Raw genomic sequence first — 23,674 nt, 5'->3', positions numbered from 1 at the left:
CGGGGCCTCGCCCTCACAGGGTCGGCTTGGAAAGACCTCCGGGACCGTGGAGTGCGGCCCGTGACCCAGCACTGCCCTGTCAGCTACACCAGCGCACTGAGAGCCGCGGCCGGGCTTTCCCTGACCGCCTCCCCGGGCAACCCCTTCCAATGTCCAATCACCCCGTCAACAAATTCTTCCTGGTGTCCAACCTGAACCTCCCCAGATGCGGTTTAAGACTATGTTTTGTCCTGTCGCTTGTTTTCTGAGAGAAGAGCCCAAATCCCACCTGGATACAGCCTCCTGACTGAGAGCTGTAGAGAGCAAAAAGGTTCCCCCTGAGCCTCGTTTTCTCCAGGCTGAGTGGGACCCATGACTGGGACACGGCCAGGGCCAGTTTCCTCACCCTTCATGTGGGTGCTGCTGAGTTAGGTGTCACTCATAGTCCAAGTTCTGAGCACCTAGGATTTCCGTACCTTTTTTTTTTTTCCCCCGTTTTGGCTTTTTTTTTCTTTTTTACTTTTTTTTTTTGGTTGGTTTTTTGGTGGGGTTTTTATTGGCTATTTTATTGTCTTTTTTTTTTTTTGTGTGTGTGTGTGTGTGTGTCTTTTTGTGGGTGTGTGTTTATTTGTTTGGTGTTTTGGTTTTTATCTTTTTTTTGGCTGCTATTCTGTATTCTCTTAGTTCCAGGTTCTTAATTTCAGATATGACTCAAAGTGTGTTTCTTCCTCGCCTTTGTTCCCATGAATCTTGCTTTTCTGCCTCCCATGAATCTTGCTTTCAACTATATTTTTTTTCTCCCTCACTGTTTTACGTGAGGGCTTTACCATTGTTGTCACAGCATTTTTAAACTTTTCTCCATCCAACTTTGAGATCTGCCGAACTTTGTAGGTTTCTGTGTTATATCTCAACCGAAATAATTCCTGGGGTTGTGTACGTGTTCATTTCAATCTCAGTGAAATCACAGGAGCTTTGAGGCGTTCCTGCTCGCCCGGCGGGCCCGCGGTTCCTTCCCTCACGAGCACAAGCGCAGCTCCGCGGCAGCGCCGGGGTGCAGAGCGCGGCGCGGACACGGCTGGTCCCGGGCCCGCCGGGCGGCAGCGGTGCCTCCTTACTGAGATATATGGCTTCATAATTAGCCCCTTGCATTTTTCCCGACTGCTGGCATCAGCGTTCTATGATGTGTTTCCCTGATTAACAGCTGCTTTGCAACTATTTCCGTGTGCCACCGATAACCATATTTGTCAAGTTAGTCCTGGCAGGGCACTGATTTCTTACTAAAACACAGCATTTCTGTTGCAAGGGGCTTTCTTGTTCACTGTTGTGCTAGGCTTTTAAGTCAGCCCTTGTTAAAACGTAAGTTGGCTTCAGCCTGATGCTTGTTAACAGGATTCTGGGTATCTCCTTTAGAGTAGGAGTGCAGAAACCTTTCACAGACAATTTAATCTTCCGAGCCTTGCAAACATACAGCCGTACACTGAGGGGGTGTTGCTGTAGGCTAATATATTGATCAGTTCCATTTGCCCTATAGCTGTGGCCTTCTGCTCTGGCTGAAATAGGTTGAGTGTTTGTTGATACTGCCATATTATTATTTTTTAATACACTGGAAAAAAATTAATTCCAACTTCTTTTACATACGTCATGTATATTGCCAGTGTTGATTGCTTCCGCACATGTAATGTAAACTGTCTGTGCATAGTTCATGGCCTGGGCCGCCTCTGCTTAATGAAAAGAAGTGTTGCTTTTAAACAGATACAGATCCACTCAGAAAGACAAAATACCATCCCTTGCAACGTATAATTCAGACCCAACCTTTACATCACAGGTCATTTCAAAGTCTCAGTCTATCAACAAATGCTGTTTAGTCATAACCTACAGAGGGTTCCCAGTATTAGGAAATCTATTAGAGCTCTTACAGGCTGCACTCCCGGTGGCTTTTGAGTCTGTTTTCCATGTGGAACTCTCTTACCAAATCCTTTGTAACTTTTATTGGTAAAGATCTTTTACATTACTGTTATTTTGCTTTTTATTTCTGAGTTGGTAGAGAATAGGCATTTGCCACAGTACTTTAAATTTTGTGGTTGATTTTTTTAATGTAAGCAACTGATAAAGTAGCTTAGATTGCTTTCTTGGAAACCCTGCAGCTTTGAGCACAATAAGAAATAAGGCTGCCTTTATCTTCCCCATTAACACAAAAGGGAGGGAAATTAGGAATGAAGGGCCTTGGCTGCTAAGTTAACGTCCAAGTGCTGTGCTTTGGCCCAGAATTTTGCCAGCTCTCTGCTCTTCCATAGCATCTGCAATAAAGTTCCTGTCTTTATTTTATATTTTTGACATTGAAGCAGAATATTTGGCCTGAATTTATGTAATTTGTCCAGTTGCAAATATAACCTGTGAATAGTGACATTGATCCTTTAATTGAAAAATCAAACTGTAGGACATGACCTGCTGCAGGATTCCACCCATCTCTTCCCAGTCAGAAAGATGTCTTTGTGAATCCTGTTGCTGCAGGAGAGACAGTGGCGGGAAAGCAAGTTTATGGGATTGCCTGGCTTTTTAAAAACCAAATACAACCTCTTTAATACAAGTACCTGATCCATTAGATAAAGCCACTCTGCTCGACAGTGCGTGCTGGCAATCTAAGAACCAACGCAGTGATACAATGCTCATTATTTGTCAGTGTCCTAATACCATAAAAATTTGGAGAAGTGTTACAAATGCTACAGAAATAGTATGGAACAATGTTAGCAGCTGAGTCAGAGTGCTATTTGCCACATGATTTTTTTGGCTGTACATAGGACTGCAAGTCTTCTCATCTTCCTCCTCCTTTTTCTGTTGTTTAAATTATGGAGTGCAGTTGCTCTTGTTTGTGCAAGGAAAATGATCCATAGAAGGTAGGGAAATTCTTGTGTATGTTTGTTGAAAATATTGGCATTTTGACATGGCCAAAATTGCTTTGTAAGTTACTCGTGTATACGAGATTAATTATAAAAATGAAGACATTTCATCTCAGCCTATAGGAACGAATGTTCAGAGGTAAATGCAAACACAGTATGAGAAACATGGGATTACCAGAGGGAGGAATACATGTCCAGGATTCTTTTTACGGAGTTGTTGTTGCTTGTAATTTCATTTTGTTTTAAGATTAAAAAGGCTGTGAATAATGGAGGAAGTAATGCAGGGGAGAGATAAAATAGAAGTTTATTTTGGACTGAAATTTACTACCGAAATGTTTACATCTTTATAAGGCAAAAATAAGCTCTAATAAAGGGTTAGAATCAATGAAATGTTCACATGGTTGTGATTGAATTAGCACAATGAAAAATACTGCTTATTTCTCACAGGTTTTGTAATACTTAAAAATTGATAATTAAATATTAGAGCTTGCAGAACTGCAGGTCTGCAGGCCGTTTGTGTCTATCTCACTAAATGTGGGAGGGAGTGTTAAGGAGTGTCTGAAGGCACAAACAAGTAATTATTGTTAGAAGGAGAGTGGCTTTGATATGTTCACGTGTCTGTCGGTCTGCTCATTTGGGCATCTTTCTTATTCAGCATATTATCTTAAGGTTATTAGTTTGGGTGCTTTATATTTCTGCATCTGGCACAGCAACATCAGCACAGTTTAAATCTGCGATTTGCCTGTCACCTGCATTTCAGCTGGAGACAGATCAAGTGCACATAAATGAAGCCAAAGTATACTTTATGTGGGGTGGTTTTTACTTTGCTGTTTCGTGGTTCAAAATTACTGAATGGAACTTAAGGAAAAAATGCAGGAAAACAAGAAAATGAAAAGAATTAAAAATACCCCATTCATTTTATCCTCCCAACTTTGAAGTGTGCTGGGACTTTGTCAAATTCCCGTTCAAATAAATATGTCAATTCCATCTCTCTTCCAAATTCATTTATCATGCTTTTTTAAAAGGTGTTTTCTGCTTTACCTGATGTTTAAATTGGATTCACTCGTTTATGCTGTTCTTTGCTGTATCCCCCATGTTTTTCTTAAATGAATTAGTAATGACAGCGTACTCCATCATACCCTCTCTACAGCCACTTTAAGGGAAGCCTGGTGATCTAAACCTTTTAACCTATTAAAGATGATTTTCCCCAATTGAATCAGACCCACCACAGGTGTAATAACTAATCATTTAAACTACACCTGCTATTATGTATTTTTAAGCCATTATGCATGTTGGATAGATGATAATTCATGTTTATTGCATTGTCCAATGGATCCGTTTTGCCTACACTAGCCTGATTAATGTATTTAAAGAAATAAGAGATGCAATTTAAAAGAAAAAAACATTGATGGAATGCACTGAGGAGTACATTGAAAGTGCCATTAAACCCATCAGAACTTTGCTCTCTGACCAGAAATGCATATTCAAAGTGTTTGATTCAAACACAAAGTGAAACTTAGTGATTTCGGGAGTGATGCTGTATTTTCCCTTCTTTTTCTGCTGTCAAAGTTTTGGAAACCTTTTTGGAACTGAATTCCAGAAACTGTATTTTAAGATAAACTCTTAAAGACCTGAATAACATGGGGCTAGCATATTAGGATGGTTAATCTTAGCACTAGAGAAGGAAAGTAATCTCTTCCACTAGTTCACATGGATGTGCTGTTAGCACATTATTCCTCATGATGCCACAATCAGAACAGATGTTTTTGTATAAAAGTGGAGGGAATCACTGGTGCAGTAACATGTAATAACGTGTATAACAATATAGGGAAGTATGTGGGAAATGGAACTACCATATGAAGAAAAAAATCAAATACCTTTCACTGGCACTAAATGGAAATGTAAACATCTAGTGCTGTTGTTGTTGATGCCATTGAGTATTATCCCAGACTGTACCCTTTGCTTGTATAAGTGCTCTGTTCTAGGTGCTCTGTCACCTTAAAGAAGGATGCAGAAGTCAGTTTGTAGACAAAAGTCATCTGTGGCTTTTGCTGGTGTGCAATATAAATTTAACTACTTGCCTCCCCATTTGTGTCATTCCAAGTGACTTTTTTGATTGTTGTTATGTGATCCAAAACATGTGAAGTCGCTTCTTCTCTAGTCATGAGAAGCTGAGGTTTATTTATTGCTTTCAATAAATTAGAATGATGGCAGAAAAGGCCTTAATCTCTTAGAATCTGCAGGGAGCTTTAAGTCAGATAGAAAGGAAGCATTCTTACAATAAGCCAACTGTTGCAGATCACATGCATTGACTCAAGGCTGGCTTTAACTGTAGGAGCCAGCTTAGGTAAGAAGATCACAATGTAAATAACAGAAACACGTAATAATTTAAAGGAGTTTTTTGTACAGGTAGAGCTGCTCCCAAAGTAATTAAACAAGAAACTTCTAAGCTAAACACCATAATTGTGCTGTCTGTTTAGAGTTAAACCACAAACTCTGATACTTGCTGAACCATTTCTGAAAGTTGGTGCTGTCTCCAGGCAATCTCCATGTGATGGGTGTGTTGTCTTACCTTGCAGTCCACAGTGCCTAATATAAAATAGGGATATGACCATGCCTAACTTGGATCTTTTCTCTCTTTTTTTTTTCTCCAATCCTCCTACCCTCCTCAGATTGTGACAGCAGTGAAATTTTTACAGAATCCACGAGTCCGCCAAAGTCCTCTTGCAACCAGAAGAGCATTCCTGAAGAAGAAAGGTATGAAATCTTCAGGTTGTGATCTCAATGATAATGAAGGTCCTTGAATTAATGTAAAGTCAAAATGTATTGCTGTGGAATATTAGATGTTATGGACAAAGCAATTAGTCTGCCCCAAAAGAAGATCTGAGGTTTATAAGAAATATCAGTCTCTTTTCTTCCCAACTGACTAGTGCAATATTTGCACCAGATGTGGAATTGTAGAATACAAAAGACACATGGGAAATTTCTGGTTAACTGTTATCAGATCTCTTCTGCAATGAGGACAGTTCATGCTTGTGGACTAGCTGGTCAGTTCAAACCTTACAGACACTGGCATTAGAATGGCCAGTCTCTGGGTGAAAAGGTCAAATGTTTCCAAAGAGAGCCAGAGAGAGGCAAAGAACCTGGTAAAAGTCAACAAGGTCAGGTTAAGGTCAAGCTTGGGGTCAACCTGACTTTCAGGCTGAAATGGTAAACTACTGACTGAGTTTAGCCCTTTTCTATAGCAGGGATAGAACAGATCCTGACAAATCCTATATCATCTTAGTGAGGCGCAGCATACTTTGGTCATTGCCTACAGAAAATTTATTTTACTTTCTGACTCATAGTGGAACTATCTTTTGTTCCTATTTTATTTCTAAAGTTTTTATTCCACAACTTGCAGTGCATTCCAGGTGATGTTCACTCTATATTTTGCTACAGTCCCGGGACCATATTGCTTACCAGAAGACATAAATAACAACAGCTTTATCTTGAAGTTAATTACATGTGTTGTAGAGCACTGTAAGGTGTTGAAATGATGCTGAAAACACAAATTCCAAACTTCAGAGGGGAGTGACCCACATACAAAGTGAAAGTACTTCAAGGTACATCAAATTCTAGAGCTAAAGATCTTGAGCTTTGAAAAGTAGGGAAGGCTATGAAATACGTGTTTTTCTGTTTGGAGTTTTGAGCTGCCTATTGAGATGCCTGAGACCTGAAGTCATGAGATGGAGAGTTCAAATATATGCACCAGTTTGCTCATCCTGAATAGCAGAGAACCCAGAAGGGAATGGCAGCCTTGTGTTTTGGCAATGATGTCATGACAAGTAGTTCAGGGGCACATCATGTTGAGTGTGATCCTCTCGCTGCTTGTCCTAGTGCCAGTTAAGAGGACATTCCAATCACGTAGGGATGTTGCTTGCCCTGCCCTGCCATCAGGATGACATTAAAATTTGGAGCCTGTTGGTTGCTGTGCACCATGAGTTTTTCCTTGAAATATGTGGACCTACGGGGAGTAATTAATCATAAAAGCTTGGGGATTTCAACTCTATCATCGAAGCAATGAAGCAAGGGAAAGCTGAGCCTAAAAGCTGTGCTGATTACCCGGGGTAACCTGATACAAAATCTATTGTTGCCGAGAGATCCTTAGCCCCCAGTATATCGTGCAATATTATAACTGCCTGATCTTCTTCTGCGCTGACAATGACCAGTTAGTCCTCATTTTCTCTCTCAGCACAGCTGGGTTAGAATTTCATTTGCAGAAGGTATTTAGAGCAATTTAGAGACAAATGTCTCTGGTGTTTGCTCTGCACTTCCCCACCGCAGGCTTCGCTGAACAGTTTTTCGTATCAGGAGCTCCATCTAATCTGTTTAATTTTAATAAATCCCTGACTGGGAGAAGAGGAAGGGTGGGGAGATGGAGGCGCAGAGAAACTGTGGCCGGACTAATACTTCTTATGAATTACTTGGCTAATAATTACTAAAGAGCAGAAATGGTTTGGTAGAACTGTTTGTTTGTTCCTGTGTGTTAATTAGCCCTCCTTCCCTCTATGCTAATTGTTTTTTTTTTCTAAACTTAACCATAGGAGATAGGAAGGAGAAGGGTCCAGTAGCACCTGCAGCCAGCAGTCCCTGGAAATATGTCCACATGGAATGTGGCCTGTGCTCCGTGCTGGCGTGGTGCCTGTGTGGTCTAGCAGATGGAGTCAGTTCTAGAAGCAGAGATGTTGTGGCTGGTTTAGGCCCGAGCAGATGAGGGACTACAGGGTTTGCTAGGCTGTTCCCCCTGTTCTCTGAGGTACACTCCCTGTCATCCTGGTGATAATGTTTATCCCCAGTTGAGGCTGTCTGGTAGAGAGTCCTCACTGCCAGTTGAAAAAGGTCCTGCAAGCCTGACTTGGCTTAAGAAATTTCACTTCTGAGACTCACAGAGGTGGTTCTTCCTAGAATTACAATATTTTCTTCTTTTTCTATAAGCATCTCCTTCCTCATAAAGGCCAATCAAATTTTATTTCCTTTTAGTATAGGAGCTGGATTTGGTTTTGTACATTTCAGTGAGATGAGAAATGAAAGTTTCTGCAGGATTATCAGCTGGACTGGGTTTGGTGAAACAACAGTTGTAGAGGCTGAAATCAGGTGTGTTCCTGGTTCTGTGCAGTTCAGGTGGTGCTGAGCTGCTCTCTGGCACATGGGGTGGTAGAGTGTTGATGACAGTTGGGAGAGTGAGGGTATCCTGGATTTGTAAAAGGGCTTTCAAAAGTCAGATGAGATTTCTCTATTGTCTTAAGCACTTTTAAACTCCCATATACAGAGGCATTAATGAGAAACATGAAGTTATTAGAATCATTTATCATTTTCTTTGAAGCTTACACTGGCATTTTGTGTAATTTATGACATTTCCTCCTTTTTATCATGAACTTCTTCAGATGAAGGGAAAAACAGCTGTTTCCCCTCAGAGTATCTGAAAGAAAAGAAAGGAAAAAAAAGATGCTGTTTGTTTTTTGTCCAACTCGCTGATTCTGCTGATGACATGCCACAGAATCAGCGGCGCCTTGGGAGTAATTAGACAGCATGTGGGGCTTAAACCCTTGTGGAAATGTGTCTGTCATTTAACTGTTGTGCCTCAGATGTCCTGCACTGCTCAGTTACCCATCCGCTAACTCGTGTGCCTTGTTAATTTTGTGTGCTCTGAATCTCTTTAAGTTCTGGCAAGACAGAGAAAGGGGGTGGAAATGCACTATACATGGGAAGCTCTGTTTTTAGGGTGCTGGGTTTTTGGGGCAGAGAAGGGGAAAACTGCGAGGTTGCAGGCTTGTTGTGTCATCTTGGATGAAGAACTGTTCTCTTAGTTGCTTGTTCTCTTCATCTGTAAAATGACTACAGTAATGCCTTTCCAGAGTGGGATTGTGGGAACTGATGAAAGCATATGAGGAGCTCAGAAATAATAGTGATGGAAGAACAGAGGTGCATTAAAGCAAGTTAATGTACATTTGTTGAGTTATGTTGGGAAAATGTCCACTCAGAAGGTTTTCTGCAGTGCATCAATGTTCCAGAAAATTTTTCCAGTGTCAAGATGCCAGACTATGGTGATTTCTGAAGAGATGAAAAAATTGTTTAATTCTACATGCCTTTCCCAGTCAGAGCTCAAAGGCACTTGATCCCCTGGAAACAAATGCTGTCAGCCCCAGAATCTCCAGTCAAAAACTGACTTGATTTTCTTCCTCTTTCTGTAGTCTGCATTCTTGGAAGTTGAACCTGCCTTTTCCCCTTTGTCAAAGAAACCCAAGTGAATCACCTTCAGGACCTGAAGGATGGGGGCACAGCCCACTGCTGGAGGGCTTAAAAAAAGCAAATTCTTCAGCAGATTTCAATTTAACCCTCTTTTATTACTCTTTTTTTTTTTTTTATAATTTAAGTCCATTTCATGAGGCAGTTTGCATGTCCTTGAATGGAATCTCGTTACCATGAAAGCTTTTTTAGCATTGATTTCATAACAGTCTTAATTTAATAGTGCCGTCATTACTGAGAAGCTCTGAGAGTGAGGCCCCAGCTTTCCAGGTCAGTGACCTTTTAATTACAAACCTTGTTCTGATGGCCAGGTTATCGACTGGACAGCTCCCAGCTCCTGCCCCCAGCATGAAGATGAAAATAACTGCCTTTCCTCCCCCACTTCCAGAAAAGGGAGGAAAAGAAAAGTAACCTCTTGTGTTTCCAAAATTAATTTTCTCCTTCAGCTTTACTTTGTAATTAATTCTTTAACATGTCTCAGTGAAGCTCAAACAGTTTTTGCAAAGGCTTTTCTTGAGAATAAAATACAATGCAAGCCAATGGAGTCCAGTGCCAACTCAGCTGGAAAAACAGAGTTAGTAACCTATGGTGTCAAAATACCTATTTAGGCCAAACTGCTCTGGCTCTCCAAACCTTATTCTTTTCTAGAAAGTACCATGTTTGATGCACAAATGTGGGATTAGACCATAAGTGTTGACTGTTCAAGGAATGCTAGGTGACTTGTCATTCTCTTGAAACTTCCTGTCAGGATATGGATTGGAGAGATGGGGAAGAAGAGGAGTAAGGGCTTTATTTCACTGTTGTGCTGGTGTTGGCTTCTCCACAGTGGCTGGTGTGGGTGGTGCTGGGGTGGGTTTGTGCTGAGGACAGCGTTGGTAGTACAGAGGTGTTGTAGCTATATCTGAGCAGTGCTTGCACACAGAGCCAGGGCCTTTTCCACTTCTCACCCCACCAGTGAGGAGGTTGGAAGTGCACAAGAGGGTGGGTCAGCTGAGCCCAGCTGACCAAGGGACACAGGTATAATCTGTTCACTGTTTCCAGCACAAATCCAAAACATAGCCCCATACTAGCTACTGTAAAAACTGCACTGTCCCAACCAGACAACTGCACAACTGATTGTGTGAGTGAGGCTTGTCCTGTTTTGTCCTTGCATCTCAGGGAACTTGTTCTCTAGCTGCTCACACCAATGCCTGCACAGACCTCATCACTTGAACTTGCAAAGCTACAAGCAGGACCTGGAGTTCAGATACTGATAGCAAAAATTTATTGCAAGAGCATGCTTAGTGTTTTAAGTTTCTAGTACAAATCAGCACACAGCAAGAGAAAGTTCACTAGCATAGGTAGAAGCAGGGAGGTGCTTTCTGATTATTTAAGAAGTTTGCAGCAGGTGTCCAAGTAGCATAAAGTAACTCTAACATCTTGTGTAGACTTACAGAAATGACTGTAGAGGTTGCATGGAAGTCAGCACATTCTGCATTTTCATGATGCTTTTCATTCCAGGATTTTGGAGCACATTGTACCCATTAACTATGGAAACTTTGCAGCTAGTTGCATGGAGAATGTTGGATGGTGTTTATAGGGTTAGCTATCATTATCAGAATCATGGTTTGATCTAGACCTCACTGTGCTTCCCACTAAAAAGCATCCACCTCTGAGGTAGACAACAGCAGCTGTTCAACATCACTTTGTGATTTTTAGGAGAGGAAATGAAGAATACTTTATCTAAGTGATCTTGCAGAGGGAGCTTTAGGGATAGAGAATGTAATTACTGAGTAAAAAATTTACTGAGATTCTTGAAAAGCACCATGGGATATTTAATTACTAAAGATGATTGGGCCTCTGTTTATGACTGTGCAAGACAGCTAGTGTGCCTTGTAATATTTTGCTAGGATAAAGAAAAACATGTCCTACACCTGTCATGCAACCAGTTTGTTCTTTAGGTGCCTCCCATCCAAGCTTTGGCTCTACACAATCCTGCATAAATGGGGAAATGTGATTGTCTCCCAAAGAGCTTATTAGGGAACTTAAGAATGAAGAGTGAGAGAATGAAAACTGTCATTGCTAACAAAATCACACCAGTTCCTGTCTAAATCAGCATTAGGGGTAATCACATCCATTTGTGGCACTCTGCTGTGTTTGCCCAGTGCTGATAATGTTCAACATACACATTCCACTCCTGGAGTATCATAATGTAGAGGAATAGATGTGCTTGCCATCCAGAAATTAGTTCCACCTTTCTGTGTTTTGTATTAGTTGCCTTCTTTTTTCTTCCTGAGAATGATTGAGAATCACTATCCATCTGCTGAGAAGGAGATGTCTTCCTGTCCTGCCACTCTTTTGCATGCGGATCTGTCACCTGCTGTTCAGTACCAGCCTATTCATCATGCTGACTCTTTTCCCCCATCAATTTTACCACTGTTTGTGATGTCTGAACTTGTCATGAACTGTACGGAGTTTCTTGGCTTCTTTGGTGACAAGGAATGTACAGTAGTGCTAAGAAAATGTGGTAAACTGCTCAACCTTAGGACATCCTGGGAATCAGATATGGTGCTTCTTTGCAGGGTTTTGGGAAGAATATAGTTGAAGAAACCCTTCGCTATCATTCCTCAAGATTTGAAAGGAAGTTTGGAGAAACTAGTCTGTTTAGTCCCTATAAACATGGAGAAATCAGTTTATTGCTCACCTCTGACTCTTGTCCCAGCCACTAGTCATTTATGAGAGGGCAGAAAACCACCTGACATCAGGTTAGACATAACTGCTCATGTGATGCAGTGTAGAAAGGAAGCCAATCCTTTCTTGGCTTGAAAATTATTGATAAATTGGAACAGACCGGTTTGATGCCTAGGAAGTTGTGCATGCTGCAAAATGCTGTTTGTAAGCTTAATTTTAAGAAATAATTGGAATGTCATGGGTTTAATGATGTCTCTCCACTTGGCTATCTGACAGTGACTATTTAATGTAAAAGAGCCGTTAAAAATGGCTTTGCAAAATTAACTCCTATTGCTCATTGAGTGTATTTTGAGTCATATCTGCCTTGTTTACTGACAAAGTAATGTTTCCATTCCTGGTAGTACTGAAAAAACAATATGATTACAGCAGAGTGAATTGAAGTCTACCTAGAAGATAATGCTAAAATAGTCAATTATATTCCAAGGCCTGAAATCATTAGCCTTAGTGATGGGCAAAAAAGACCCAGCCCCTAAGTCTGACTTGTAAATTTAAATAGTTATTTATAATGCTTTTGAGTGAAAGTAAATGCCAAGTCCAGGAGAAAGTCACTTCTGTAGTTACAATCTAAAAGCAGGCATGGGAGATCTGGGACATGACTGCTTCCTTGGCTTTGGGTAAATTTCTTGTTTGCAGCTTGCCCATCTGTAAAATGGGGTTAATTACCACTTTTGCCTTATTGACTCACTAAGATTTATGTTAGCTATGTTCATAAACTGCTCTGATATGCTTGTTCCAGAGTTCTTGGTGCTGCCGTGTGTGATTTTTGAAGGTGCTGCAGTAAAAGCCACACTTTCAGAGAGATTAGGAGTTTACTTCCATCAGCTGGGTATGGGAGGGGAAAGCTGCAAACTTTAGAATGTCAGAATGTCAAGGCTCAGGCAGATTGCGTGCAATCCTAATCCAGCCCTGCAGCTTTGACCTTTGAAGGAAGATTCACCTTGAGATGGTTGAAGAAATCTATGTATGTTTGTATAAAAATATTTCTTTGACAGAAGGAATTTGTTTTTCATGGTCATCCAGCTCAGGGTTTCCCCACAGTCTTCCCAGAACAAGTAAATGAATTCAGTTTCTGACCTGCTCTGAGAATGGACCTGGTATTCTGAGTCTAAGGAGACAGCCTTCCCTCTTGAGGCTAAAACAAGGAGTGTAGATAGGATAATCTGTGGTGTTCTGCTGAAATCCATTTCAGACCTAATGATACCTTCCTGCTAGGAAAGGTAAAGTAAGTTCCTGTATGAGATAATTCTCTAGGATCTCTTAGACAACATTTCTGTTCTGTTTAAAATTATGTCTTAGGTCCCCTTGAACATGAAATCCTACAGTTTGCTTTTCTGCTGCAAACTCTCAATTTTAGTCTGGAGTGCAATCATTCTTTTCTTAACTAAGAGGTTAATTTAGTTTTTGGTTCATTCCTTGCTATTCTTTCTCCTGGAGCCTAGTCCAGGTGACTCCACTTCTCCTGGAGCAGAGCAGAGAATTCATTCTCATGAAACCTGAGGCGCTCTGAAGTAAAAGCTGTTGACTTTGTCAAGCCGTGCAAATGTGCATTGCTTTTAGCAAGACAATAAAGGGTAAATGGGGTGATCTCTGCTCCTGCAGAGAGGTCAGGTGGTTAGATTACACAATCTTCTAGAGCATCTTGCAGCAAATACATGGGTTATATTAAAAGTTGCAATCATATCATTTTTTAAAAGTAAATTGCTGACCTTATGCAGTGGAATCAGCTTTATTGAATTTCGCCAAAAATGCGTTTATAATCCCCCCACCCCTGCATACACATGATATTCATGTCCTTGCTGCCCATGTGGAAATGTCCCTTTTTACGGTGATAAAATTAAATTTGTCTTTGTCTCTGCCTTGCCTCACCTTTTAAGATTCCATCCTTTAGAGACACCAGTGGATATCCATAGCAGAGAATGAAGATGGGCAATATCCCTGCACGGCTGGCTGGCTGATTGTGAGCCAACTACCACAGAACAAATAAATAAGCATTTCACATTTAGAGGACAAATCAAGCTGAGGACAGGTATAATATGGGTATTTTTCTAGGACTGTTGTGGCCTTAGCATAGGTAAGAATTTGTTTTGACTTGGAAGTACCTACACTTTGCTTCTGGATTTTTTCTAATTGCTATGCAATATAAAATGTAAAATCCACTAACAGTTGTTGTGTTGCTCGTAGTACTGTGTTACATGCCCTTCTTCAATAATAACTAACCATAAAACTCTCTGGGCTTTGGCCACCTACAGCCTCCTTCCTGAATTCACTTGAGAAAAAGGTGTTACACAGCATGCTCAAGAATTTAACACACCTATTTCCCATATTTCTATGCCACTTTGTTTGCATCTTCAAAGTACTCTACAAATATTGGCTGACTAGGCTTGTGACACCCTTTATGAAATGGCAAGATTATAAGGTTAATTTAAAACATTTCAGATTACATTTTTTCATCTTCATTAGACCTTTATATTCTTGAAAGAGTTTGCAAAGTCCACATTTTAGTGGGAAACTGAAGAATTTTAGGTGGGGACACTGAGGCAGATGTATTAACAGTTAGATCTGAGATAATTCTGACTGCCAGCCATAGATCTATAAATACAACCATACTGTGCTATATTGTCAGTGTGATGTACTGTATAGAATTTTCAGTAAAATTACTTAAAGCATTTTCATGTTTATCCACCATTCCAACCCCAGCTGCTTTGAGGGTTGGTGGAAGAGGTTAAGCTGGTTTTATTCAATAAAATCAACACAAACCATCTAAGTAAATGAAGGGGCAGATTGGCCTTTGCAGTGTTAGCCTGGATCCCTTCTTACAGCATCCCCCAGCTTGTGTTTTTTATGTAGTGTTTAAAAGACTGTTGCTCAGAGGTACTGGAAAGAATATCAGAATATCATTACTCCTGCTCTTCAAGTAACCAGGAGAATGCAGCTGTTAAACTCAGGATATAAAATACATGTTTAAAAGATGACTCTGTATGTGTTTAAAAAAGAGAGCGAGAGAGGATTCAAGGGAACCAAAAAATAGCAGGTTCCATTACTGTAATTAAATGGCAGCATTTAACCTATCAGGCCGTTGCGTGTATGTGAGAGACGAGCAGGGAGCTGCATTTGAAATGATCTCTGTCTTCCTTGGGGGATAGAGTAGTTAAATAATTTGTTTGCGAGGTGTGAGTTTAGTGTCGGGTAAAGCGAGTGCTGCGTGTGTGTCTCGTGAAGCTGGAGAGCTGAGGGTGGCAGTCAGCACCGGGTGCACTCTCAGGAGGAACACAAGCTGCTCTTGCCCATTTGTTGGCTTCTCTGCACTCAGGGCCTCACCTGCTCCCACATATTCCATCATAAAAGGAGAGCTTTTTCCATGCCAGGACACCTGAGACAGACAGCAGCAGCAGTGAAAGAAAACCAGGGAGGAAATAGAGGAAGAAAAGAATCAGAGTCGGTTTTGTGAGCTTTTTTCCCAGTGGTTGCTGTAAGGGCTGAGTTGTTGCATGTGGTCGTTGGCACTCAGGAGTCTGGGGGCTGTGGCATCCCTGGGGACCAAGGACGAAGCTGCTGCTCAGGGATCTGCCCCTTAAGCAGCACATCAGTGTTGTCCCTGTGCCTGGCACGGTGCCTGTGCTTTGAGACTGGAGTGCAGGGCCACGTGGAGAGAGAGGGATCTGCTGAGGGCAGCCTTGGCCCTTCATCATTGACCTGGGCCCTGAACAGCCCTTTGGGCAGACCTGGACAGTGATGTTGGTCCTTTTTGGCATCCCAGGGAGGAGACACAGTCTTACATAGTGCTCAGAAGGGGGTATCTTCCCATTTTTATTAACTCCCTTTTATTTGTACAGTGATTCCTTTGTTTAGGAATATTTCCTAGCCCAGGAACTCCAAGAGCTATCTTCATACTTTGAACTGCTTCAGCTGCCTCCCCTACTGATCCAACTTGTGTTATATTGCAGGAACATGGCCCTGAGTGTTTCTTAATGTTCACTCCAGTTTCTGTGTGAATTTTGTATAGCCACTCCCATTTTAATTCCTCGGCTGGAATTTTTGTGATGCATTAGAAGACAACAGACAGTGTTAAAAATACAGATATTTCTGTATTTCCTTATTGAATATTCAACCCCAGTGAATGGATTTTGAGGGGAGCATTGGGCTAAAAGGAGACCAGAGACACGCCCTGTATTTTAGCACCCAATCAAAGCAATGCATGAATTTGAGTCCTTGATGAGATTTAGAAATCTGAAACTATTTCCATAGACGATCTACCAAAAAAAAGGTTTAAATATGTTATTTGAATAAATTATTTGTTATGTGCACTCAAGTGCATATAAGGCATGTATAGATTCTCCAACCTGTCAGTCTTCGCACATGATGATTGTGCCAGTCTGAAATGTTTTAGAAAAGATACAGTGTAATATTATTTCTCTTTCACAGATGTAGAAACTGAGGCAGATGGAGGTTAAATGGCCTACACAAGGTCAATAGCAAGGCTGGGAATAGAACACAAATGTGTAGAGGCTTTTTATTATACTAATAAGGAAACTCTGGAGGTGTGTTTGGCATGGTAATCGGAACCCCAGAGAACTAGAAGCAGTTACTGTGTTCTGTGCATGTCCCGAGGGGGCAATGATGAAACTCCTTTCCTACCTTACCACTCCAGTTCTCCGTGTGTGGTCACCAGAGTTTTTACACCACTTAACCTCGTTATTTTTAGTATTGTTAGCATTAGTCGTCCTTTGGGCGTTTAATCCAGGCTCTTTAATTTTCTCTGGAGCCCTGAAGAGGCCCTATGGAAGCCACAAGGGGAGAAAAAAAAGCAATAAACAAACCAAAAGATGAAAAATGATCTTTTGAAACTTCTTCTATTTTGTTGACTTGTCCCCTAATGTTTTTTGTCTTTGTTGTTCTTTCATCCTGAAGGACCCTGCTTAAATGTCTAATCTTGGTTTCTTAAAAGTTAATTTACTATTGTTTCTTTCTTCCCCACCCAAGATTAACATCCTGTGTGATGACATAGATGGCTGTTGTCTAAATGGATGTGATGTAACCAACAAAATTGTGTAGGGTGGGTGGAGAAATATTTATATACTTGTGTTAAAAATTACAAAGTAGGCTTGTCTTTTAAACAGAAAGTATTTCAACACTGTTACTGGCAGCATCAGCCTTTAATTTTACAGGTGGCTACCTTTCTAGTAACATTCAGCAAATATTTTAATGGCATGTAAAAAATTTCTGAAAAACAGAATAATGAGGAACGAGGGTGATTTATAATCTGTAATGAATTCTTGCTGACGTTGTCTTTTTATAATAGTGTAGTAGCATCTCTGCCTTTCTGAGGGAAGTGCAAACCAAATTTGCCTGAAACATTTGTACCATAATAATCAAATATGTAGCATTTAGATGTAATTTTCTTAATTCAACTTATCTTCTTAGTGTGATGTTACCTGACTCACAGGTGTCTAACACTAATTCCACTTTATAGAAATTGAGTTACAGGAGCGAAGATGCTCTGTAAGGTTGTGAGAAAATGCCTGTCAGAAAAAGGCATGTGCTCATGGCTCCACACCCAGTGTTGGTTTCTTTACATTTCCATGTCTTTTTCCATGCACAGTTCCATGTATTTTTACATGTTCTCAAAATGTGCAGCTGTAGCTACGAGTTCTCCATGCTCCCCATAGCAGCTTCCTGGCAGAGGGAGTGTCCAGTGTGCCCTTCACACTGCGTGTTCATTGTGTGTTCTTCAAGCACTCCAGCTTCATTTATAGACACTTAATATGATTTTTCCTGTGATGACTCTGTACAAATGCGTTTGTTTTGTTCCTTTCTAAAGTTTAAAGTAAAAGAGGAAATAAATAACATGGAGAGAAGTTGCTCTTCACACTGCAGTTCATCTTCGTCTGCAGAGGCTGCTCTGTGACTGGTTTTGTCTAAGGTAGAAAATAGCCAGGTGCTCTGTTAGTGGGTTTGGGGCAATCAGTAATTCCAGAGTAATGCAAGGAAACTGAAATGGTGCATCAGGACAGATTTCCCCATTCTTATATATAAAATAAAGGCATCCTTCAGATATTCTGAAAAATCTGGTTAAAAATTTCATAGCATGGCTTGAAATTGTTGTTCTATTACGATTGCTTTCTTATGAATGCTGATTTTGGCAGAAAGAGTGGCAGGTTCTCGAATTGCAAGGCAGCCCAGTCCAGTAATCCCAGATCAGCAGTGACTGATCCAGAGTTCCACGTTTGAGATCAGACCTGATGGAGTCTGTGTTCACCCCCATACCCCAGCAAGACCTGGGGATTCTTCACTGCTGTAACAAAGAAGTTGGAGTTACAAATGTCTGGGTGACTGCAAATCCCCCCTGGCCAGCTCCTTCTGGATCAGCATTGGAATTCTTATGACATGCTGGTTCAAGTTGTTGGAAATTCAATTTAAAATCGGTGTTCCGAAGGTAAATCAAAACCAAACCTCCTGTATTGCTGGTGTTTTACCTTACTTGCATTTAAGACCACCTCTGGCTTTCTATTTAGAAGCTCCTAAAGATAATATCACAGATCAAAGAGTAGCCAAAGGCTAATCATTTTGTTATTATTGCTCAACAAGCTGCTTAACAAAATATATTTTGTTCACACAAAATAAATGGATCTGAAGCACAAATGTTTTCTGTCACTGCTGCTATTAAAATATGTGGTAAGCTTTATAAGCTATGGTAGTGCATGGGTTTCTTAAGGGCCATGTATCAAACTGGGCTGCTTTTAGAAATGAACATGGAGAAGAAATTAATAATCTTTCACCCTTACAGAACGTTTCATGTTGTAGTTCCCAATTTAATAGGAAATTGCATAGGCCTGATGTGTACTCTGGGCAAGTTACTTCATTTTGGAGTGCAGGGTTTTTCTTTGCAGCCTGTCTTTCCTTCACACTGCTTGTTGGACGCTTTGGGTCTGCCTGCCTTCTATGGTCTGCACAGTTCCTGGCCCCATACCTGCCCAGTGAATGCCTTTTGGGATCTCTGAGGAGTATTATGATCCAAATAATGAGGATCAGGAGCCATCACTGTGAGACTTGTTTCTCTGCAGGAATAGCAGCAGCAATTTACAGGTCACAGGTTGGCTGTGCTTGGAAATGTACCTGTTTAGTGTACCTAATACTTGTTTTCTCTGAATGCCTGGTCTTATTTCTAGGGAGTTGTCAGTTGTGGTAACGAGTCATGACAGCACTATGGTTACTGGAGTAGTGTCTCTTCCATTAGCTGGATTTTTTGATCTCTAAGGACTCCTTTTAAACAGATGTCAGAGCCCTGGTTATGGACTATTCTTGATAAGCTACCTTAGAACTGGTATCCTGGCATAGTCTTCAAAGCCTTCAAGCCCCAAGTAAATACTAATTTGAAATAATTTCAAATATGCAGAGGTTTTAGCTCTTATGTAGTGTTCTCACATCGTGAACTGGCTGAATGTTTGTCCTGTGTTTCTGTGAGGCTTCCAGGTTAGTCACACATGTTGTGTCTCCAGCTCTAGCCATGCAGCAGGCAAGTGGGCATAATCTAACAGTGTCCACTCAGAGGAGGCTTTACACAGCTACTGTGCTTATGCTCATGTGCTGATAGAAAGGAAAAGCTGGAGGCAAGAGACCTAAAAATAAAAATAGCACCATCACAGATGATGAGAAAATAAAATCTCCTTCCATTTTTAGGAGAGGTTTTTATTTATGTTACAGAAAGGCTTGTTTCTTCTGTCTTTTTTGCTGATCATGGTTTTTTGAGAATGATTCTGTAATAGGCAGGTCTTCAGAAGAAGGTACCCAAGTTTGAATTTATTCTGTGGTTTTGCATATACTTGTTTGTGTAGGAATGTAAATGGGTTTTGTACCAAAACTTCTGGTTCTGTAGTTCAGGTCGGTGAGGACTTCTGGACCTGTCTTGCATGATTTAGAGTCATGTTGCTATCTCCTTTTTTTTCTCTATTTTGAACTGTTTGTGGAGCAAAAATTATACCTGTTGAATTATGCTGTCTGCTGCCTGAAGATTTGTTGCAGATTAATTGAAGAAAGAGTGTCCAGATCCTTTGGGGCTGTGATAGCACTCCATCTGCTGGGACTTGGGCATTGCAGAATCCCGAGCATGAGTCCAGTTTTCGTCCTGCATGTTGTTCCTTGAATTCTCCTCTTAGTGCCTTGACCCCTCAAATGTACAGCTTAGTATTGGGAGCTTTTACTAAAGGTATCTCTTTCTTTCTTTCTTTCTTTCTTTCTTTCTATGGAACACAGATAACATACTTCATATAGGCAAGGAGCTTACTTTACATTAGAAGAGGAAGACCTGACCTCTCTTGCTGCAAGTGAAACTGTATTTTCCCTGCCTTGAAACTACCAGTGAAATGCATTTTGGACTGACTTATAATGCTGTGATTTATGCTGTGGTATGCTTTGTGATATTACAATGTCCTTTTGCCTTTGTGTTTGATTTTCTCCCCTCTGATAAATTTTACTGGGTATTTACCCAAAATGCCCATAGGAGAGTGAGGCATTCTCCCTGCTGTTTGCTGCCTCAGAGAAGGAATCCCATGGTTTTTTCCCCTCCAATTAACCTCACTGCAATTTCTTTCCCTCCCCCCCACCTTGTTCTGAAATAGTGTTAACATGGGAGATATTTTTAAATAGAAAACTGGAAGAAAGCGTATTTCTTATTCTTATGTATACATGTTACACACAAATGTGAATGAGTGACCAGAAGCACCTTCTTCATTTTCCATTTTGAACTTCTCATATATATAAAACTGAGAAGAAAAGTTGTAGTACTTGTTCTGTTTCTTCCATTCCAAGACATGCTAAGCAAGTCACTTGCCCTTCTTTATTCAGAGTGAAAATACTTTGATCCAGTTTTCTGAAGACAATACTCATTTCATAAGAATATTTAATCAGTAGAAAATAGAGAGGATTTAGTTTGTTTGTTTAGTATTTAACCAAGTGAATAAAGCAGATTAGGGGAAGGGGGGACACTGGACCCATAAACAAGGTGATATATAATATTTTTTTTCGTTCTCCTTTTAAATAAATACCGATCAGCTTTATGTTCAGAGACAATAGGAGCCGTTGGCTTAAATTTGCAGTTTACTGTATTTATGGCTGTAATATCAAGGTGCTGCCGTCGTAATTTCATGCCCCAATGAGAAGAGCAAGGTCGAAGCAAATGCTTCCATCGGCATCTGCTAACACACTAACTCATAAACAAGGCCCGGCTGGATCAGGTGGCACGGAATAATACAGGCTAATGAAATACAGCACAGCTTTCCATTACTGTTAGTTTTTACAGTGTCGTCATTACGTGTAATTTATGTTTAAAAAATTCAATTTTATACAAGGCTCTGGGAAATAGGGGTCTGCAGGTCACCCGACGACTTTTAACGGCTCTGAGAGTCCTTATTGCACTCTACTGTTCCAACAAAATGTTAATAATAAATAATAAAAAAAAATCCTCTTTTACTTTTTCTCTGGTTTGCATATCTTGCTCTGTCTTTTTAATTACAAGTGGCTGAGGAGAGTTTGGGGCTCTGTATGATGTCAGGAGTTATCCCCTTTGCTGGTGCTCCCAGAGGGGGGTTACTATCTGCTTGCTTTTCTTTTGTCTGTCTATCAATCACCCAGGATCCTGTAAATGGAGTAAACACAGCTGAGGAGAGGGAGATACTTAACAACCTCTCTCCCAAACCCTCACCCTCTGACATTGCCCTCCTCTCCTCCATTACACTTCATTTTATTATAGACTCCAAAAAGCTTAGCTAGGAAGAGAAACTGCTGCTGTGTTTGTTTATTTATTTATTTATACTTGTTAAGCCAAAATACTTTTTATTTTAACCTTTTCAGTCCTGGCTGACTCACTGTGTAATTCCTAGCATTGTTCTGTTAGTCTGATTTTCCTTCCTTATTTTAGTGTTGTGCAGCTGAGGTTAGAGCACCCTTATCAGTTCTGATTGCTGCTTAGTCACCCTGATGGGTTAAAGTGTATCATGTTTCTGAAAGATTGCACTTGCATAATTAACAGTCTCGTAGATGAATAGAGCTGTAAGAATTCAAAGCCCTTTCAGCAACTTTTCGAATTACTTTTATTTCTGCATTTCTCAGCCTGACAGTTGAGACCAGTCCATGTTCCTTTGATGTGTGGGTTTCTTTGCTAAAGTTTGAGCTGGAAGTGCAGTACGAGGATGTTTACACTCAAATGCAATGTCTCAGTGTAAATTGAGGGGAAAAAAAATCAGAGTGATGTTTTTGAAACCTTAGGTTTTATTCAACTATTGGGTTGGGCTCAGCCTCGTGAATGACCATGTGTGAAAGAAAATAGATCAGGAGACTTTGCCTTTTTGACCTTTTTGAACATTCAGCTCAGCACAGAGTAGGACGTAGGAGACAGATTTGATAACAGGCACCCAGCCCTGCATGTAACTGACTGAACAGGTGGAATCATTAGTCTGGATCAGATCCCAGAAGGATTTTATGATGATTCTTTTAAAATGTGGCCATGTTCTTTCTGAGCAGAGTTGACTCAGTGGCTTCCAGGAACAGAAGTGTAATGTCACTTCAGGGTGCCGACCGGCAGATCTTCCTTTTAGTCATGTGATACCAGGCACTAACCTCAGGTGGTCACGCAGTTTGTTGTAGATAAACAAGTTGTCCTGTCCTACTTTGGTTTTGCCTTCATAGAAAGTGTGTGGGAAAAAGCCAGCAGCTGCCACCCCCTGCCCCTCTCCTGCCTTTTGTCCCTGCCGAAGGGTGCGTGGGGGCTGCTTCAGGGTGGCCTCCTGGAGTGGTAATAAAGCTGGCTTTGGAAACCCACAAAGAAACTGAGTTTTTCCTACCACCTTTCTTTATTATGGCAGAATTCTTAATTTCACCGAAACAGAAATGTCTCCCCAAAACTGATGTAGCCTTCAGATTGTGAAAATCTTGTGTGAATTACTGGACTGAGCAATGTAAGGGGGAATATAATGAAGAAAAATATATTTTCAGTGCATAGGATGGGAAAAGAGTTGTCACTAATATGCCAGAGCCTGCGTCAGAAGGAGAAAAAGCAGTGGCTCATCTGGTTAAGTTCATGGAAGGATTTTACATTGCGATTATTGCTACTGTGCTTTGACAGAAAATAGGTAAAACATCTCCTGAGTTTTGTTTTCTGTCTGCCGGAGGTTCAGTTCTGACCTTGGAGCACTTCTCATGTCTCTGTCTCACCTCTTCCTCATCTGTGAAATAGGGGTACCAGTACTGTAAGTACTCCTACTTCAGAGTGCTCATAAGAGGAACAATATTTTGATGTACATAAGGTCCTTAAATAGTAAGAGATACTATAAAAGGACATAGACAGACAGTGAAGTCTTCAAACTTCTTGTACAAAAGAGCTCTTTAATACAGCACCCAAGGTGCAGGCACCAAGAGATGCTTGTGACGATGCATTTCATTCTCTGGCTTGCTCTGTTGCTGTGTTTGACTACAATTTACAGAGGCTGACTGATGCCTGCAAATTGAGTGGCAGCAGTGACAATCAAAAAACAGGGTCAGCAAGAGCCTTTGAGTGCAAAACCGTCAGGGGTGCTGGATTATTCAAATCAACACCCTGAAGCCTGAAAAGGATTTTTTAAAACTTTGTGAAAATTGTGACTAATTCTTTGCAATGGCTGTGGTACTGTAGAGGAGTGAGAAGGCTGGCTGGGGGAAGGGAGCAGGTTTGCATTCTGTGGGGCTCTGAAGACAGTTTCCGTGCATCCTTCTCCTCAGCTCAGTCCTTGCTCAGTACCCTCTGCGGTTAG

General features: G+C 40.8%; 1 protein-coding gene across 1 annotated transcript in view; it reads left to right on the top strand.

Moving 5' to 3' along the window:
- PEX14 (peroxisomal biogenesis factor 14) overlaps nucleotides 1-23,674 on the top strand; it is a 66,836-nt gene that overhangs the window by 25,995 nt on the left and 17,167 nt on the right. Inside the window, exon 3 of the mRNA XM_066563959.1 lies at nucleotides 5,549-5,633. Within this exon, the coding sequence (XP_066420056.1) occupies nucleotides 5,549-5,633 (85 nt within the window). The remainder of the gene's footprint in view (nucleotides 1-5,548; nucleotides 5,634-23,674) is intronic.

Source organism: Molothrus aeneus, chromosome 21 (genome assembly GCF_037042795.1).
Source record: "Molothrus aeneus isolate 106 chromosome 21, BPBGC_Maene_1.0, whole genome shotgun sequence".
Lineage (NCBI taxonomy): Eukaryota > Metazoa > Chordata > Aves > Passeriformes > Icteridae > Molothrus > Molothrus aeneus.
Note: the sequence above shows the minus strand (reverse complement) of the source record. Positions and strands in the feature narration are given on the sequence as shown.